The following is a 21,368-nucleotide window of genomic DNA, read 5'->3' as shown; positions in this document are numbered from 1 at the left end:
TGCCATTTTTGGCGCCCAGTTGTTAACCTTGCCCAAACAAATGAAGAAAACAAAACAAAAACTCAAGGAAAATACTCATAGAGAGAGAGAGAGAGAGCAAAGCCAGAGAGTTTCAGCGAAAACGAGAGCCTGGGACAACATTGTCAAATTAAGTGAGACATGGTGACAAGGAGAGAGTGAGCAACTAAGCAACTGAGCAACTGCATTGAGCAAGCGCTACAAAATTCGCTGAATGGAAAGATACAGAGGAGAGAGAGAGAGAGAGACCCAGCGAGTGAGAAGCAAAGAGAGAGAGTAAAAGCTTAGTTTAGCTGCTTCTTCTGCTGCTGTTGCTGCTGCTGCTGCCTCTCGGGGACGTCCAGGATTTCGTGTGATTTGATATTCGAACGTAGTTGGAACAAGGACGCGTTACGTACAAAAACTTGAACGCGCAAAAAACTCAAAAGAAAAAGAAAGAAAGAAAAAAAATTATATAGAAAGAATGGAATAAATCGTTTCGCATTAAAGCCCTTCCTGCAATCTCGAGTCTCTCAACGAGCAGAAAATTACAAAAATTATAAAACAAATAAATATACACAAATATACAAATATGTATATGGGCAAATAAAAGTAAATCAGGCAAAACAATATAAATATTTAGTTTGCTGATTTGCGTATACGCAACGTGATTATTGTTGTTGTCACTTTTTGTTGTTTTTTTTTTTGTTGTTTCTGTTTTTATTGATTACGCAAATAAAACAACAACAACAACCGAAATAAAAAGTAAAAGGAAATATACAAATAATCCAGTGAATGCCTTCGATAACGTGTGTGTGAATTAGATTTAAATTAAAAAGAGCAAAACCAGAAAGTCAAGGTCGTTTGCTATCCCCTGCCCCCCCTTGACAAAATGTCACAGACAAAAATTTAGGGAAAACATTCGAAAACCCAAAAGATACAACAAAAAAAAAAAAAAAAAAAAAAATAAATAAAGAAAGGATATAAAAGTGGACAAACTGTCGTCGTCGTTGCCGTTGCCGTTGCCGTCGTCGTCGTCGTCGTTGTCGTCTTCGTCGTCGTCATCAACAATAAATTAAAGTAAGCATAAAGCAGGGATAACTTTAAACTAAACAAAAAACAAAAGTGAAAACTAACAAGCGCAACGAGTCAGCAGAAAAACAATAAAACAAAATCGAATTGTCCTTACGTCTTCATTATGCACGCTCTGATTATTATTTCACTCTGTCCTCCCAAAAGGATAGAAGAAGTTTTTCTTAAAATTCGCAGCATCAGCATCTTGGATATTATAAATTACTTTGTCCCTCTGTCGCCCTTAATGCAAAATGATGGGATATCAATCAGAGTGAATTATGAGGATAATCACATATGTATATATGTACATATATGAGAACTGATCACACGACGGATGGATGGGAAGGGAGTTGGAGTGCACTTAACAATAACTTTGGCATGCAATTGTATAACTGTTTCGGCCAATGGGAGGAGCAAGTCAATTGAGTTGGCTCTATGCAATTTCTAATTGATATTTTACAATGAATTGCTAAAGTGTTCATAATTATGAAAACTGCTAGTATGGCTTACTGTTAATCCAGCATAGACATACGAATGTATGTGCACAAGTACAGACATTCGTACATATGTACGTGTTTAAGGATGACAACACGAAAACTCAATCTGGGTGGGTTATGGTTGTTGACTTTTGTCGGCAATTCATAATTTCTGGCAAAACTTTTATCTCTGAGATTAATGATTACCCCAAAAAGTAGTTTGTTTTTCTTACCATCTTTCTTATGTTAGATGCCACACCCACATGGCACTATGAGCTATGCATTATGTTGCTCAGATTTGTAGTTGTTGTTGTTTCCCTACTTCAAACGCATTACGGCAAATATTTGCGCAATGGACAACATATTCTCTTAGGTTGTATGCCTGTGTACTTACTTATCTTTCTATTCTGTTTTTTTCTTTTCTTTGTTTTTTTGTTTTTGGGGTTTGGCTCAGTTTGGATTTGAATGAGGTCAGAAGAATGGCAAACCAAAACCAAAACCGAAACCAAATCTAAGCCGTAAACGTAAGCTTCTTCCAACCAGCTGATGTCAGCACAAAATTGTAAGCACGTAACATTTCCCTTTCCCCCTTTTTTCTGTTACTGCTACTTCTACTAGCCTTAAGGCACACAAGAGACACAAGTGTATACGAGAGGTAAGGGTACCTATCATATCATATACATATATATACTTATGTATATCAAATATATTTGTATATAAAAGTAACGTCAAAGAGTTTTCGGGTCCAAGATTTATCAGCAATGCACTTGGGTGCATACAAATTAACTATGGTGTAAATCAAGTGTTTATTTCAAAACATGTAGCAAAAGGAATGAGAGAAGAATATGAGCCAACTAGAGCAGCTTCACTTTGTTGCAATTGCATCATAAATTTCTTTATGATGCCTATAAAATTCTTTGGCTGCTAACTTTGGGGTTTTAGTTAAGCTTTAATGTTCTTGTTCTTTTTTTTTGTGGTCTTGACATGATTCAATATACTAACTTATAAAGTGTTTGAAAAACTTCTTGCCTTTGACAGGCTTTTACAAAAGAAAACTCATGCAATGCAGATTACTTTCTTAGAACACCAAGCCCGCATTTTGAATGACTGTCAGTCGGGTAAAGTTTAGTTTATATATGTATATATTCCATACAATTTATCTGCTCGACCTCATTTCTTTTTTCTTCACATATTTGTTGAATCTTTGGTATTTGAAAAAATATCTTTAAAATGAAGAAAAGTCAGCAGGAACGCTTTATTAACTGATAATAGATAGATTTCCCCATTCCCTCATACAAAATGCTTCTTTAATATGACCTGAAAACTGTGTCTTAGCAAGATGACAAATGTATGAGATCATCCTGAATAAAATTAAATATGGATTATGACATAGAAGAGGAAAGAGAAAAGTACAGCAATAAGCTTCATTATAACCGAATACAATATAGAAGGAGGGTATATGAGATTCGTTTTGCATCGCCATTGAATTCTGTTTGCAATGACACTATATAAATTCATTGTAAACACCAATTGCTTTGTTCTTGTTGCTGTTATCCCTCAACAATTTCCACTACAATAACATGCGCTTGTCTAAAAGCCATTTACAAAAAACAAGTTGGGATATATTCCCACACACACACACACATCCAGGAACACACACACACACATACCTACAAATGCACATACATACATTCGTTTTATCCTTTTTGTCCATTTTGGTAGTTTTATTTATTTTTTCACATTTTCTATTTTTGTTGAAGCACAAGCGTGTTGGTTGCCTTAGCCCCTGGTGCCCCCTGTTATTGATTTTTCCGTTAGTTTTTTAATATTTAAACACAGGGTCTCTTCCCCTTTTCCGACGCTCCTTTGGCTCCGTCATTGCCATAGCACTTTTTCTTGCTGCGTTTCCCTCTGTTACACAAACACAATTCCAAAGTGACCCAAAAAGCAAAATGCTTAAATCTCAATAAAAGGCCATTTTGACTTAAACTGTCAGTCAGAAAAGGTTTTCAAAATTGAAAGCAGAGGGCACATTTCATTTATAGACTTTATCGGTGAACTTATAACGATATTTCATCTATGTATGTATATCCATTCCCTAACCATTCTGGCTATTTTTCAAGTCTAATAACATAGAAACTTTTAATCGAAAAATAACTTGAAAGATAAAAGATTTAGAATTTGCAAATAGGCATAGATTAGAGTACTTTAAATTCGTCACAATCGATAAAGTTATCACATACCCTTTCTTTCGTTTAGTTGTTGTTGTTGCTGCTGTTGTTGTTGCTCATACGCCATGCAAATTTAATTGGAGTAAAAATGTTGCTGCTGTATGACTGTCGAGAAACTAGAAAAAAACTAGCACATAAATCAGTGAGAGTTGAGTTTTCCTGTTTTCCTTTCCTTTTTTATATTTTATATATACATTTATATGGGTTTTTTTCTGTTTTGCTTCTGCTGTTGTTGTTGTTAGTGTTTGTCGTGAGATTGAAATGTGCATATGGCATTAGCTGGAAATGGTTGTGTGAGCGAAAGAAAAGAGGACTGACTCTCTGAAACAGATTACATATGTAAATATAAAGTGAATAACTTGAGAGACATTTTTAGACATTTTTGGCAATCAAATTACTTTATGGATACACGAATATATCAATGATGGGTATTATAAATATCATATGTAATATGTTTACCCCCCTCATACACCGCTAGACATCCTGACTCTGACTCTTTCTAGGACTATGACTGTGGCCCTGCTCTTGGTTGTGGGCTTTTGCGTGTACAAGTTACATATATGTATATGTATATGAACAATGTACATACATATATTATCCTGTGTGTGTGTCTGTGTGAAATGTTTCCCTTGCATGTTGGAAATGAGCTAACAAAAGAGCTGGCAACTGGAACTGGGCTAAAAACAAATTACATACGAGTGTGTATAAGGAGCTCAAGGCCGCAGTGCCTACCGCGGTCATTTGGGTTAGCTTTGGACTTGAATGTTTCGCAATTATATTGTAAAATACAGAAAGGAAAAAAAGGATGGCTGGCCATGACGATGGCGAAGCGAAACAAGGGGAAGGAAAAAGGGTAAGCGAGTGAAAGATTGGCATAAGGGGGTCAGGGGGCCTGGAGTGATGGTTGTGGCGGGTATGCCGGGTGTGCTTGGTCCCGTCAGTCAGTCAGTCAGCCAGTCAGTAATGAAAAAATGTTTCGAGCTAACTTTCATGGTTTTTCGTAAATAATTAAATTTTTGCCTTCTATATGTATGTATGTGTATATGTGTATGCCCAACGTTTATTAGAGGGCATTTTCGTTTTGGGTAAACAATGGTCCGATTGGGAGCATGATATCTTTTGTTATTTGTGGATAAAACCACCAAAATCCTAAGTAGTTTCCTATGTCATCGAGCACGGCAACATGTTGTCTGCCAATTAAGTTTATATTTTACTTGCTCAGTGCCCAAATACATTTGGCCTTGCGGCCATTTCTATTTAGCATTTAAATAACATTGTTGTAACCCACCCCCCCCCTGCCACCGCCAGCGCTCGTGAAAATACCAATATGAACAAGTTTACACTAACCTTTGACTATCAGTTTTAATTTGATTTCATCATAGTTTTCAAGCAAAGAGTATATAAAACTCGTTGTCCCAATTACACAGATGTTCAAATCTATTTTTGCACATATTGTTTTTATTTTTATTTTTTGCTGCTTTCGAACCAAACTGAAATTGAACTGTGGCATGTCAGACCCAAGAGAGCTGTTGGAATAAACCATCTTGATGCTTCGCCCCTTTCTGCCCAGTCTGCCGCTCCCTTGCCACTTAATTCAGCCATCTTGAAACGTGCTCTGTTTGCGTGAAGGGACAACTGGACCTTCTCGCCGTCGTCCAATAACAATTTTTTGTCCGTCCGTCCGTCCCACCTCCATGTCGTTGCCTGACTCACATGGATTTTCCAGAGTGCACTTGCTCTTGCTCTGCTCTTATTTCTTGTGAAATGTTTTAAATTTTGCAGCATTTGTCTCTCATTGATTCAGGGAGTTTTCTTGCTTTCACTTGGACACTGTCCCAAAAGCCGAACATCAATTTTGATCAACTTGGCGCCAGACTCTAATATGCTTTTGTTTTTCTATTCATCGACTCCGTTTCGACGTCTTTGGATATTCATGCGAAAATATTATGTTTGGATAGAATATGCAACGAGATATTCGTATTTCTTCGAAAATAGAAATGAAAAACCAGCTTTGAATGTCTCAATTTGCAAATTTGTCGCATTTAACAAAAAAGAAAAATGAGAGGACACAAAAAAAAAAAAAAAAAAAGAAAACAAACGATGATAGAAAAGTGCATAAAGAAAATTCGTATGTGTTTGTTTTTCTTTGGGTTATTTTCCTTTTTTTCTCTTTTATTAGAGATGTAGCAAACTTTTCGTATTTTACCAGCGTAAGCAATGCACAAGTTTGACTGAAAAGTCTCATTTAGTCTCTTCTCGAGTCTGAAGTCAATAATTGAATGATTTCTCGTGCAATTTAGCCAAATTGCAAATTAGAAAATGCAAAAAGACAGTGACAATCCATTAGCATGTCTCTTCGATGATGCAAAAAAAGGACAGCATATATGCAATTGGAATCTTCTTTTTTTGGAAAAAAGTCTCTACGATAATTACAAATACTCCACTTGATAAGTTTAACTCTTTATATGTGACATGACAAATATTTTTAATACCCTTTAACCAATGTTTAATTGACTGAACAATTTCTCTTATATACACACATATAAAGTCTAACAACTCCCCCTCTCTCTTTCTATCTCTTTCTCTGCCCCTGTCTCGCTCTGTAATCGAATGTATGATTGCAGTTTAACTTTTGTGACAATTGAGCACGTGGAGGGCTGTCACCAGCATTTATTTTCTAGGTTTATATACCACTTTTACTGTGAGGCACTTCCAAATAATGAAATCGCTGACATGGAAACACAATTGCCAATAACTTTCTGCTTTTAAACTATTTGCACTTCGTTGGGTAATTTACAGACAATATGATTTGGTCCTTTTTTTGCTCTAGTTTAGTTTATTGACTTTCAATAACGACTTTCCATTAATGCGGAACTTGGCAACATGCTTTTAATAGGACGAGAATTGAGGAGCGGATATCGATTATTCCATTGCATATAAGCTAAGCATTAACTTTAAATTCTGAGCAACGAATCGATTGGGTGGCACGACACTTGGAATACATATAAAAAGTAAAACTCTTGCATATCAATGATATTTAAATTGTTTTTTGCAGGGCTGTCAAAAATGCAATCAATTAATTAAGCAAAAAAATACCATTTCAAACACTCCAAAAAAAACCCAAAAAAACATACTGCAAAAAAGGTTTATTGATGTTTTGCCAACAGATACAATTCAAAAAGCTTTCAACGAAAGGTGTGCGAATTTCATGCTACCTCATATAAGAGATGAAAGAAATAACAGTTTATCATCATTTTAAAAACAACAAACATTTGATTTGAAGGAACTCGAATGCCACTTCTTATTTTTAGGGCTACAGGGTATCGAATGGAAAAATAAAAATAAGTCATGTAATTTGATTTGTATAAAAACTAAATAAATCGCTTTAGTTTTTCTATTCATTTTGTTGATTCAACAATGACGTAATATGAGCATAAAACTGCAATCGAAGCGCATTTTATGAATAAACAAAATGTCATTAAATATATATTAACTAAAAAGAACAGACAGACATGTGAGAACGTCACAACAAATGCCTAAATGAATATTCATTTGAATGACGCCTGAATAGAGTCCAAACAAAAGCTAAAATCATACAATAGAAGGGGGAAGGAAGGAAAGCTGAAATCCCGGAACTACACACGTGCATATTATGTAATAATATAAAATTTGACAAAATTGTTTATTAATTTACTTCATGTTTTTACCTATTTATTATATCCTAATGCCATAAAAGCTTAATGATTTAGTCAGATTCACTGAATGAAAGATGCCAGAAATTCGATTAATAAAAGTCAAAAGTATGCCAAAAGTCAAGTTAAAAATATTACGTATACGCCCCATGCCTATTTCGCTTACAACTTTAATTATAGCCGACAGCCGCAATGACAAGGGTGATAATTGAATTCATTGAAGCGCTTTAGCACATATTTTGCTTGGGGAATAAGTATATAAACAATCCCAGACAAAGTGATGTGAAAGTGGATACTCTTGCTTGACAAAATTCCTTAGAATGGATGTGTGGGACAACCTGAAACATTGATGACATTTTTGACTAATTAAGCCATCTTGAATGCCTACCTGTCTGTCGGTCTCTCTGTATCTCTGTCTGACTGTCACACCCAGCCCCATTTCTCACTCATTTGCCCCTTAATGTTCTGGCAACACGCAAAGGCACGCAATCATCATAAAGACACTGCTGATAGGCAGTAGAATAGAAAGACTAAACTAAAGGGGGGCAGGTTTCGCATATTTGAAAGTTTTGTCGCACTTGCGACTACTACTACTACTACTACTTAATAGTAGTGGCAGTTATGCATAATGTGTTGTTCAATCGATAAAATTAACACACAAGTAGGTGGGTGGGTATATGTAGATAAATAAAAGTCAACAAACTCATATTGCAATAATTAGTTAATATACGCCAAAAGATATTTAAGTTATGTGTGACTTTAATTTACCAAATATATATTTATATGGGCACACATTTAAGTTACGACTATTCCCCAATGGCTTGTGTACATTTATTTATATATATGTACATATGTATGTATGTGTGTATATTTGGTTATATTCAGTCATGTTAGTTTGTTTGGTTTATGGTCCATCACTTTACGGTCGAGTATATTCCCTAGACTTTCCATAAAAACAAAATACGAGTGACTACAGGAAAAAGTTTCTCTCGTTTTGTTTTCTTTTTTTTTTTTTTTATATACACACGTATATTAATTTGCCTCACCTTCTCTCACTCCACTTTTAATTAAAGCCACAAAAATGCAACATACACACAGAGACATACATACATACGTAGCTGGGTAGGGGCAGCGAGGGGTGTTCCTACTCGTTTTACTGCAACCAATTAAACCATAACGCATACATTATAATTTTATTTTTATTTTAATATTTATGTGTTTTTGCCATGCGGCACCCCATGAGAGGACAAACTCACACACACACACACACATAGAGATACCTGCCGCATATGTATGCAGCTGTGTGTGTGTTTGCCATAAAAATGGCGCCCAATTACTTAAAACTAACCGAAAAATTTCCCCGGGCATAGCATACACACACATATATATATATATATAAAGTTCCACCGATTTTTGCTTTTCATAAATATAAATATCACACCTTTTGCATAGTTTTTCGTGCCCAAGACAATACCAACCAACTCGGCCTCTCCTCTATTTCCTCCTTCGCCTTGTTGTTCTTGTTTTTTCAGAGCTCCTGAGCTTTGCCAACTTTGGGATAGTGTTGTATATAACTATATAGATATAGGATGTGTGTGTGTGTGTATATATATATAGTATTCAAGTAATCAAAAATGCAAATCGAGCCCATGAATTTCGAATTAGTTTTTACCCTTCGCTTCCAACAACTACAACTACAACAATGGGGAAAGGTGACTGGGCAGAGGCTTATAACCAACGCGGATTTTAGGCTAACGAACACACGTTTTCTCCTACCATATACATATGTATAAAGAAGTGTGTGTGTGTGTGTGTGAGCGTGAGAGTGTGTATAGCACATGTAACAAATTTGTATCAGTTATCTAGTGCACAAAAAGAAAACAAGTAAGAAAGAAGCCAAGTGGCGATATAGTGGTAAAGGTTTTATCGTCAAGTTGCGTAAGCTAGTGATGGTAACCTGACGAGTCTTGTAAAGTCTGTGGAAGACATGTGTAAAGTTAAATTTGATGAACACCGTGGCCAAAAAGTTTAGTTAACCCATAACACTATGGCGAAACTAAGCATATAATCACGTGAAGTCCTAGTGTTTAACACAACTTTTGCCATCTCATCGTTCATCTCTAACGCCCAAAAATAATGCCATCCCTCTCCCTGCTTCTTTCTCGCAATGTGTATGCCCAACCCTCTTCTCACTAGAGTGAATACTGATTTGTGGTCTATGTTGGTTTTCCGACTATCTTCCCTAGGCACTCGTTTCGCGTCCTTTTTTCAGGCAAGTTCCTGCAATCCCTATCCCATGTATCTCGTGTACGTGACGCGCATTTCCGCCGCCATTTCTCGGGGCCTATCAAAATTTAAAGTGCCTGCAATTTATATTTCAACAAAAGAGAAGAAAGGCATACCAAAGCCAAAAACCCAAATCAATGTAAATATTTTTAAGGAAAAACGAGGTTAAAGCCATCGAGGCGGATAGAGGATATGTCGTCGTACCATTGCAGGGCGAAGTCAAGAACTGCGCTTGTCGGCTTTTGAGGTTTTCCTTTTCTCTTCCCCTCCTTCTCTCCTGTCTCTGGCTATCTCTCTTCCTTTGCTTGTTCTCTTTTTCTCTTCTTTTGCCTTCGCAATAGCATTTTCAATTTTACTATATATGCAAATTTGGCATTTTGTAGCAATTGCTGCCATTGATAGCTCTCAGTCGAAAGAAGAAGAAAAAAAAAACAACCAGCAAACCAACCAACCAACCGACCAGCCAGCATCCCGCCTCCCATTCCCATTCTCATTCCACTAGTTTCTTTAAGCCAGCTTTACGCTGAGGTTGGGCATCGCATTTGAATTTCTATAAAATTTTCATTTCCTATTTAGCTGCGCTGCTGCTGCCAACAAGAAAATACAAAATAAATGAATAAACAAAACAAAAATTGTAAATAAATAAAAAATGCATGCAATAAAATAGAACTAAAAGTTCACCTGACAACGCAATGTGAAACGAGTTGGGAAAAGTAGTTATTTTTCTATTTAAAGCTGATATTTTTATTTCGAAAAATAATTCGTTTGCAGCCAGTTAGGACATTTGATATATAGGAAATTCTGTCGCAATTTGCGCTAGATCGATCTTATGTGTACATACATACATACATATATCCATTGACTAAAGAAAACAATTGCGTTTAGAGCTTAGGCTAAACGATTTGAATACAATTTTTAGAAATATACATGAAAATATCTGACTTTCCTTGCCAACTGATGGAAAATTTATTGTTTCCATTGCGATACTTTGACTTTAGCCATTTGCAATAAAATTCTTTGCTTTGAGTGTAATAGAAACTCATAAAGCTTATTAGGCAGACTTTCAGTCTAACATTTTTGTGGAAGCATTTGCAGAGCTCCATTTTACTTCTACTCATTTTTGGCAAACTCTTTTGTCAGGGCATTCTGATGCATATGAATTCTGTGTCCTAAGGTCGTGTTGGTTGCTAAAAACATACACATGTACAAACATAAGCACCTAGTATTGAGTGAAATGTTTAACCTCAAAGCGACTGTATGAACTTTTGTTTGTTCCCTCGTAAATATGTAGAAACATTTGTGTGTATTCATAAAAGTTCAGTCACCCACAAATGCTGCTTCTTTCAAAGACTGCAAGTGTGGCATGTCTGCATCTCACCCTCTTTCTTCACCTCCCTCATCTGTCAATAGGTATTCATTCTGTCTTGGCCTTTAGACTGGAATGTGTGTGTGTGAAAAGTGCCAAAGCGTGTTCAAAGATTCAGACGATTTTCGTTTTCAAACCCCTGCCATGCTTTTTCTCTCTGTTTCTCTTTCGTGCTTAATGCCTTTCTTTTGGAAAACCCGTATATTATTTTGGAATGCAAATGCATGGCTGAAAAAAGGGATTTCCGTCTACACAAAGTGCAACACAAAACCACTTTTAATTCGTATACTTTTCCTGTTTTATACGAGTTTTAAAGCTCTAAGCTACCAATCAGTTATCTGAAGATCAATACTAGACCAAAATTGAACAATTTTGTCAACTCTAACTCAAATCGTATTGAAATATTATTGTGACTTGCTTGGAAAATTGTTTGCAATTTGTTGGGGTGATTTTCTCTATAGATTGGCAAACGTTACGGATCCCAAATAAGTAGGCAACGAAAAATTATGGAATGTTTTCATAGCATTATGTAATACCTAACCAGATTGCAAAGACTTTGCAAAACATCAAATTAATAACTAAAACTTAACCGAAATCTCGTGGAAAATTCAATGTTTAGTTCACCCGAAAATTAGTGCATCCAAAATAGAAAAATGTCGAAGCGGCAGAAAGCCATTTAAAATTCCATCGTATTCAGTTAGAAAAAGATGAACCATCTATCTCTTCTGGTCTAACCAAGATAATGTTGCCCCGCTGTGGCACGTTGCAATTGCCACAGACAACGCTCACCAAGATGAGAACGATGAGAAACGAAAACGACACTCATTAGACGGATGCGTGATGCGTGACACCAGCTTTAAATTGTGCAAAGGCGAGCGGCATACAGACAGGCAGACGGACCAACAGACCGACAGACAGATGGACAGACATAACGAACCTCAAGCCTCCGCTCGTTGTGCCTTGCCTGTACCCTCACAACCATCGAAATATAATCTCTGGCCATTTCTCTAAAAGTAGCTGCTCACGTAGCCGGCAGGGTAAAAGTTGGATAGACATTTTCTTTCTTTTCTCCTTTTTGCAAGCCCTGTAACTATAGGATAAATTCAGGGTATGTTATATCTAACAAAATTGCATTCGCCATTGTAGGGACTATAAAAGCCAAGCAGATAACACAAAAGTATTCAATTACGAACATTCTAATAAGATAATAATAATATTTCAAAGTGAAATTATTTAATTTGCTAAAGGGTATCTCAAAGTTGGTTCGGATTTAGCATGGCCTGCAAGAAATTTTCCGCTACTTTGGTTTCACGCCTCTGCTTGATGTTTTGTGTGTGTTGTACGGCCATCTTGTCATCGCCCACGGATGGTGTTTAGATTTTGCCTTTGAAATCGCAAAACTGACGCCTGTTCCTCGTCAAAATGACTATGCTATGCTAATTTTTTTTTCTTCATCTCATTTTCTGACGCCTTTTGGCCACTTAACGTCGCCCTTGGCCTTGCAATGATCTTGAAAAAAAAAATGGATTACAGCTATACCAGAATGTTTGCAATTTATTACAGACGATTTGAAAGTAAGCATTTCAAAGTTTAGATTGCAACAGTATTTAAAGCTTTGTCCTTTTGAATATACAACAAACAACTGGTTCTAAATTAGTTTTAGGTTTCCATTGTTTGATTGATGTCTATTAGTCAAATAAATTTAAATGGATTTCCATTTAATATAATTTGAAATTTATGCATACATTTTGAGTTTATCCATACATATGAAAGCAATTTATTTATTATTTCTAACTTGAACAACGTTACATGTCCAGTTTGCCATAGTTTGGTTTTATTTACTTTTATCATAATCGTTGCCCTGTGTCTGCTCCACGTCTTCATTCTGGTTTACTCTGGGCAAATTGAACAGGAGCTTACCTCAGTTAAGCCTTTCATAAGCATCACATAAATTCTTTGTCAATTGTGGCAAACGTTGTCCTATCCATATTTCTTTTCTTTCTTTTTTTCTCCTCTCTCCCTCCTTTACTTCACTTTACTTGGGTAAAGATTTGGAATTGTAACTAGAAATTGATTGTGTGTTGTAGTATGAGTGAGAGAGAGTACATTGATTGGTCTAAAAAATAAAACACCTGATTGGGACAGGGCTAACGATGACCTTCTCTTTTATCAGCCCTTTTTTTTTCCTGTTACTAATCCTCCTCTTTTCGTTCTATTGGTTAAGCAAAGCAATGACAGTTGGTCAGAGGATAAACTATTAGTTTACTATGCCTGTGCTATATCTAAGCCTTTTTACCCACAAATGTGTCGGATATATTCACATTCTAACAGACAGTGAGTCCTTTAAACAGACTCATTTAGCTTATTCCGTTTTGAAAAAGCTGCGATATTTGCATTCCATGGGATCCAATTTGTCTTGAAAGGTTAGGCTAATATTCTTCAAATATTGTTTAGAATAATTGTATTCTGGACTTGAATGCAATCCATTCTTTTCATCCATTCGTTGTGAACACTTACCATGGAAACAAGATTCCCATTTTGCTTTTTTTTCGTTTTATTATCCGCTACTTGCTCCAATTCCTTTGACTGGAGTTAATCATCTTATGAAACACATTTCCCATGGCCACTTGCAGCCTGTGACCCAACTCAGCATGAGGAAGCATTAGTCGTCCCTTGCCGCTATCATTCCCAAGGCATCAAAATTTGCAGCTTTCTTAAAAGTATGAGTATGTATATTCCGGTTGGGAATAACTCCATCGCCCTTTGTCGCTCCCGTTCTTCAATACCCCTCGCCATCAACATCAACCCAGATCCAACCTCAATCCCAACATGCAACATACGAGTATACGCAATTATAGCGCAACTTGAGCGATGGCAAACATATTGACAGTAGAAAAACCCTTTGAGAGGGAGTGAAACAAAGCGTTATGAGTGTTTCCCGTTTGACACGTGCTTCTCCCTTATACCCGCTCTCTTGCCAAGTTAAGCGGTCCTCTGCCTTTTGATTGTCACGCCACATTATTATGCTTTATTTCCTGTGCCTTTTTCTCACTTATATTTTTGCATACCCTGTGTATCCATCAGATGAAAATGGGGTGTAATAAGTTTTCCTTCAAACAGGGGTGAATATAAACTATAGATTTATACATATAAAGAAATTTTTCTTTAGCAAAGAAGCTTTTAATGCGCTAGTTGATATTCATCATCCGAACCTTTTTTCCCCTAGTCCCATTAGACCCATTTTGAAAAATTACTGTAACAAGGGAAATGTAATGCCTCAAATCTGCAGTTAGTGTATGTCTCCGTCGTTCCTAGGAACGAGAGCATTTCGTTGTCGGCTTTCGTTAAAATTTTACTCAAAGTCGCCGTCAAATTTACATATAGAATGGAGTCCCCGTTGAGTCGCTTGTCTCGGCATGTTCTGTCTTGGACTTGTTTGTGCTTTAGCCTTTTCTTTGCTGGCTTCCACTACAACTCAGTTCAGTTCAGTTGCTGCTGTTGCTACTGCTATTGCTGCTGTCCTGTGTTGAAGTGTTTACAACACTTCCGGCATATAATGGAAAACAAAAGGCTTAAAAGGATACACAAAAGATTTGAGCAATCAAGTGCGTCTTTAAACAGGCCGAATCCAATAACAGTTTTCTTTTTCTTTTTTCTCTCTTTTGTATTTGGTTTTTTTTTTCTTCATATTTTTTTACTTTTGCACCTGCCATAACAATGCAGAGTTTTCAATATACGCAAAAGGGGCACGTCTGAGCCATAAAGTTATCCTGACAAAAAAAAGGAAGAGAAATGTATATATGTATGTACCTATGTATAAGGAATGGACGGGGGGCGTAGAAAACTTGAAGTAGTTAGGACCGAAATGTGTCTGCACGGTCTTAGCCCAGGCCCCGACAACAGGAAAACCCAAAAGTTGAAGAGGTCGAAAGGAAAAAGAAGTTGAAGGGCCGTTTACAAGTGTGTCGTAAGTTTTACTTTGAATGTTGGAGCACTTTGTTCTCTTTGTGCCACTGTCCAAAATATCTGTACGTATACACATACATATATGAATGCACATAAATATATGTATATATAGAATTTATATGTACAAGTACGAATATAAATGCATACATCGTTACGTTTTATATGCCATCTACTAACTAACTGCAAATAACTAATGTAAACTAACAAGGTTCTGACTTGCCAATTAATATTTTGATTTATTTATGGACAAACTAAGTCAGGTTATAGGTAAATGATTTAGACAAAAGGATTTCTAATATCCTTTGTCACTCATATACGAGTATACATAATGAATTGTTGATTAGAAAATGAAGAATCGCATAAACAATTCGATTTTAAACAAATTTCAATGGTGAAATTTTTGATTAACTGGTTAACAAGGAGAAAGAGAAGGTCCAGTGGGTTATTCTAGTGGGGCAGTTTACCTTGCTTTGTGTATCATCAACTACACACCTGTCAGGGTGGGTTGTGTTGACTTAACTAATCGCACTTTAACTCTTTTAATACACACAGATGCTGCTTCCGAAACCTACCGATGCCACAGAAACCACAGGGGGAGGTGGCGGCCGTCACAAACACTGCCATCAGCAGCAGCATTTACTGCTGCTACGCCAACTTCAGCTGCAGCTTTTCCTTCTGCTATTGCTGACCACTTTGGGCCTTGCCTGTCGTGTCTCGGAGTTTTCATGCAAGGGCAGCGGTAATAGTGGTAACATTTGCGTACCCCTCGACAAGTATTGCGATGGACGCACCGACTGTGCGGATGGCAGTGATGAGCCCAAACATTGCTCTGGTAAGTAGTAGTGAACGAGATGGCATCTACACTGTCCATACATGGTCCATGCATCGGCTCGACACACATTTACATTTTTCTATACATACATACCAGCATCTACATATATATATATATATATATATATACAAATCTTTCGTTGACAGTGTGCAATCGTACATATTACGGCGACATTGGACGCACCTATTCCATAAAAGTGCCAACACCACAGTGGAATAAAATGCCCTTCCTGTGTCACTTGACATTCACAGCGTCCGGTCATGATCAAGGCGACATTGTCCAGGTAAGCTCAATTTTGAGAACGGGGCAACGGTAAAGGGTTCGGTGAAGTGGATGAGTGGATGCGTAGGTGGATACTGATGTGTGTGTGTGTGCGTGTGTTTGTGTGTTTGTTGTTCTCCATTGCCGGCTCTCAGTTAAAGGCTTGAGTTTTAGTGCCCTGTAGGCCAAAGATTACGCAAACGTTCCTCAGCGACATAAGTCCACAATGCATGCACAGATATAAGCATACATCCCTATATGCATGTGTATTTGTGTGCATGACACAGCGGGAGCCGGATAACAGCAGCCATCACATATAAGCCAGGATGTCTGCACATACATACATACACACATACATACAAATATCCATGCGGATGCGTTTTACTCGCATTTTCATATATGACCCGTGCGTGTCTGGTTCTGTTTGTGCGTTCCCATCGTTTGTTAGTTAGAGTTTTCCCAAAATGTGCAATTTAATAATTGTTGAAAATTTAAACGCTAGCCTAGCAAAAGACTAAAAATATAGCTAATTTATCTTATTTATTGCCATCTAAATATTTGTATATGCCACCATTTGTATTTATTATATCTATATATTATGTATATAAATTTTGGCAATACCATCACAGTCTTTTAATTTATTATTTAAAATTTAATTTATAATTATTCTGATAACCAACCCATCAAAAGGAGTACTTGTATATCCGTTCGCTATCTGTTAGAAGGCCATAGTGTCTTTTCAAGGGAAAGAAAAAGAAATGGCTAAATCTTTCCTTTCCAGACCATAATATGTATATATTTATATGGCTAAATTTCGCTTCACAACGACAACAACATCAGTTGGTTAACAATCTAAGTTTTTGGTTAGAAAAATGTCAACATAATTGATTTCTCTTCCGCCATAGAAATATAGTCCGTCATATAAACGAAGGCGGGGCGGGGTGAATAAAGAGGTAGTTTTTTTTCCATGCCCTCTCAATGTCATCTTTGCACCTTGCACGAAAAACATGTCATGCCAAAAGGTATATTTATATATGTATGTATATACATATGTATATAGTTTTTCTGTTGCTTTTCGCAACATATAAATCACGCGGTTGGCTTCCATTTATCTATTTCAACGTCGCCCTGTTGCGGTAAATTGATTGGAATAATATTGTTAGACCAAGAAAAAAAAAAAATAGCAACTTATCGAGAGATGAGGAATTTGGGCATGAACCAAATTCTAGTATTTATATACAACATAGGTATAATAAATTTAGTTTATGGAGAAAAATTCAGCTTTGGTTTAAAGCTAATACATCTTGTTGCTTTTTTTTCTTTTGGGATTTGATGTTTAAAAGATAATTGACTTGGCTTTAAAGTAGAGGATAAGGATGAATTCTGTATGCTGATTTAGAAACTTTTGTTTTCTGTTTGCTGATGGCCAATTAAATATGCAAAGAGTGGTCATGGTTACATATTTTTTTACCCCAGGAATTAGATTTCCTTTTGCATAACTTTTGCGTTACAAAAAGTTTGGCAAACACCAAAATATGACAAGCGAAAGGGGGGCGATGGGTGACTTTCTAAATTCTTAATTATTCGTGAATTATGCATTTTCATTTCATATGTTTTGGCCTTGCCTGGTTCTGTTTCCTGCTTCTATTAGTATATTTCATAATTTGATTAATTTGAAAGAATGACGACGATGATGATGTTGATGATGGATATTTATATATTTACGCTCGCTTTTCTATTCCACAGATCATATTTGATGGTTTTACTGTGGGCCGCTTTGATGAGGGCATGGTCGATACAGATGTGGATGGTTATGAAACGAGTCTAAGCCCCACCGGTGAGCTGCCTGGTTGTCCTGAAGGCTTTATGCAGGTAATATGCAAGAATTGAATTTACGACTATTGAAATTGAATTGAAATTGATATTATGTAAGCTCATAAAAACAAATACGAAGTTGTGCATTGGAGTTTTACACTCCATTTGGTTGTGTTGGTTGGTAATTTAATGCTTTAACCCGACTGTATTGGATGAAAGCGAAAAAAGGGACATCACACGATGTCGATGTCGATGTTGATGTCGTTCGATTCAATCAATGTCCGAGTAATTCTGTAATTTTCCCCCGTATTTCTCTCCCTTATGCTCTCAAACTATCTATCTCTTTTGCACGCACACTGCATGTCTGTCTCACAGTCTGCCTCTCATTCTGGCTCCTCTTGCCCTGTTGGCAAACATCACATTAGCCCAGCAAATTGAATTACGTCCAGATTGAAGCTTAAGTCCTGAAGGTTATCGTTGTTGTTGCTGTTGATTGGTTGGTTGGTTTGTTGGTTGTCCCTCCATTTGGCCAGAAAAGAAAACTATTTACGAGGGTCGACTTCAAAGTTTCTTTGTAGCTTGGAGGCAGAAAGAGCCACATTTTTGTATATCCTGTAAGAAGAAACGTCTTAGCCAATGTAAAATCGACTACTTATCGGTCAACCCTCTCGTGTACCCATATGTACATAGATTTTTATCACAGAACTAAATCTCTGGCTAAATAAAATATACGCAATCGAAAAAAAAAGAAAAATAAAACCTCATATATACATACATACGACGATTGTGCACACTTGCAAGGCCTTATTTTGTCTTAGAAAAGCATTTCGTAGGATACAGTTAAAGCACTTTGTATGAGATCTATTGAAATAATCCAAAGGGATATACAAATCTCGGCAATGGGGCTAAATCGGTAGGAAATATTTCATCGGCCCTTTACTAACTTGACTCCCGCCTCCCCCCGCCTTGTGCCTCTAATTTTTGTTTTGTTTTGTTTTGTTTTGTTTCGTTACGGTTTTGGTTTCATGGTTTGGTAACTAACTAGTCGAGCCCGCCCGCTCTTTCACTCACTCTCTCTCTCTCTCTGACAAGGGAGAGGGATGAACATGGGAGAGCTTGGGAAAACCATAAACCTCTATTAGTTTACCGATGCTGTTGTAGTTGACCCCCACCACGGCTCCACACTGCCGCATCCATCCATCTACCCCATGTTGCAACAATAAATTTTAAGAACCGTGGGGCGTATGTTGGTGCTTGTATATAAACAACAAAAAAATAACAACAAAAAAAATTAAAGTGTACTGGCTATCCACAACAGATCTTCCTGCTGTTCGCTATATGTCTGTCCCATTTGGTGCTCCTGTCTGTCTGTTGGAGCTGCATTTGGCGCTTGACATGTGTACGGAGGCATTCATTCCCGTTTTCGTCCTTGCCCATAGGTTGATCCCCCCTCACGCCATGGTTCTCTGGTTTCCAATTTCCCCTGTCGTTTTTTCTTTCGCTTTTAAAATGCAGTTAAAAATTTTGCCATTTTTTTCGCTTGTGGTTGTTGTCATTGTAGTTTTATATAAACTCGTAACTAACCGCAGGTTTGTGTTCTCTTCTGAAACGTTTTTATTTAAAAAAATCATTTTTTTTTTTTTTTTTTGTCTTTTGGTGTTTCTTTTTTATATGTTTTTTAAGGCAAACAATTTTAACTGCTGACGCGGTTTTTGCTCCCGTGGTGAAACTCTTATAAATTATTCGTTACGTCACATAAATTCTTGACCGAAACGCATAGAAAATTTATAACCATCGACTCCTGCTTGACTACCTCTCTATACGTCCACACAGACATACATGCGTACATGAATTCACGTAGAATCTCGTATGTTTGTATGTGTGTATGTGCAGAGCTCGCCGAGTGTCAGTTTAATCATTTATTCAATTTTGTTTTGAACATTATTTTATCTCATGCATTTTGTAACAGGGCAAAAGGGCCTCATAGTCCTTTGAGTTTCTCAAGGCTTTCTTAGCGTGCGTGTGTGCGTGTGTGTGCTTGCGTCCGACCTTAGTCTGACCTTTTCTCAAATATTTTTCATAAATTAGCAACCTTCTCGAATACACTTTGGTGCCAAATATACATACGGTCATATGTATTAACTGAGAGTCCTTTTTCAATATTGGAGGAATAATTATGGCATTAATGGAAATTCTTATTTTTAAAATTATTTTCAGTGGCTATTTTAATTGATATTCAATTTACTTTTAGCATAAATAAATATATAAATTTTATAATCAAAATGCTAAACTCTTAGGGTAGCTTAAAAAATAAAATAACATTAGTCGAAATACTTTACTATTTGTCTCTAATTCATTAAGTGAATTTGGTTTAGTTTTTTCTAAATAATTCATACTAACTAACTTTGTTAGGCTTTCAAAATTTGTCTCGACTTAACATTGTACACATAAATAACAAAGTTTATGTATGTTAATACCGAATCCCCACAACAACAAGGATCATTGGCAGCAGAGCCTTGTGAAGGCCACCATCCTCAATTTTGAGTAAATGACTCAATATTTGACAATCAAGGCAGATGTTTGCCCAAAAGAGACAGATAGATGCAAAACAAGAGGAAGAGAGAGAATGTAAGAGAGAGAGCTAAAGCCCAGACAGACAAGGACACTCAAACACTATAAAAGATGCTCTATATAAAGGCTTCTTGTGTTGTTTTTTTTTTAGTCTATTGTGTTTATTTCAAACATTAATATCCTGTAGTCTTTGCAATATAAAGAACTAGAGGCTGATCAATGCAAGATGAAGATGAAATTGGAATTCTAATTTAGATATCTCGCGAAGTTGATTAATGAATAGAATCATAGTACAATTAAAAAATTAATAAAATTGCGTTTTAAATTGTCATCATTTTAAGCTCTTTAACTAAACATAACGCCAATAATTTTTCTCCATGGTGCGTTTGGATTGGCCAAATATGTGGCATACTTTCGGGCTGACCTTACTTGCTGGTGAATACAGCAAACGAGGGTTATTTGAATAGATTTCTCGTGTTGTTAACCACCAATCGTAAACAAAGAGAGTAGAAAGAATTGAAAATGTTTCTGCGTTTTCTGTCTGTTACATGCTTTACGATGACTAGCAGAGTAATTTGCTATCTATTCTCCTAGGACACAAAATGCATATTATTGCATGTTGAAACATTATTTTAATAAATAAATGTCACGTTTCCCGCAAGGCTAGCCATTAAAACAGTAACTAACAATTTTAACAAGTTTAATTTATTTTTAATTAATAATACACCATCATTTTTATGTCAAAGTTTTGTTGCATTTTGGCTTAAGCGAAGTCAAAGAGAATGAGGCAAAGGCGCAAAA

The 21,368-nt window shown here is 36.5% G+C and overlaps 1 protein-coding gene across 1 annotated transcript in view; it reads left to right on the top strand.

Annotated features, from left to right (window-relative positions):
* The first annotated feature begins 390 nt into the window (after positions 1-390).
* The window catches only part of LOC137579375 (uncharacterized), a 55,365-nt gene continuing 34,387 nt past the window's right edge, over positions 391-21,368 (top strand). Inside the window, exons 1-4 of the mRNA XM_068293113.1 lie at positions 391-1,077; positions 15,641-15,920; positions 16,067-16,203; positions 17,928-18,053. Of these exons, the coding sequence (XP_068149214.1) occupies positions 15,641-15,920; positions 16,067-16,203; positions 17,928-18,053 (543 nt within the window). The 5' untranslated portion in view covers positions 391-1,077. The remainder of the gene's footprint in view (positions 1,078-15,640; positions 15,921-16,066; positions 16,204-17,927; positions 18,054-21,368) is intronic.

The sequence above is a fragment of the Drosophila tropicalis genome, unplaced genomic scaffold (assembly GCF_018151085.1).
Source record: "Drosophila tropicalis isolate 14030-0801.00 unplaced genomic scaffold, ASM1815108v1 contig_694, whole genome shotgun sequence".
Lineage (NCBI taxonomy): Eukaryota > Metazoa > Arthropoda > Insecta > Diptera > Drosophilidae > Drosophila > Drosophila tropicalis.
Note: the sequence above shows the minus strand (reverse complement) of the source record. Positions and strands in the feature narration are given on the sequence as shown.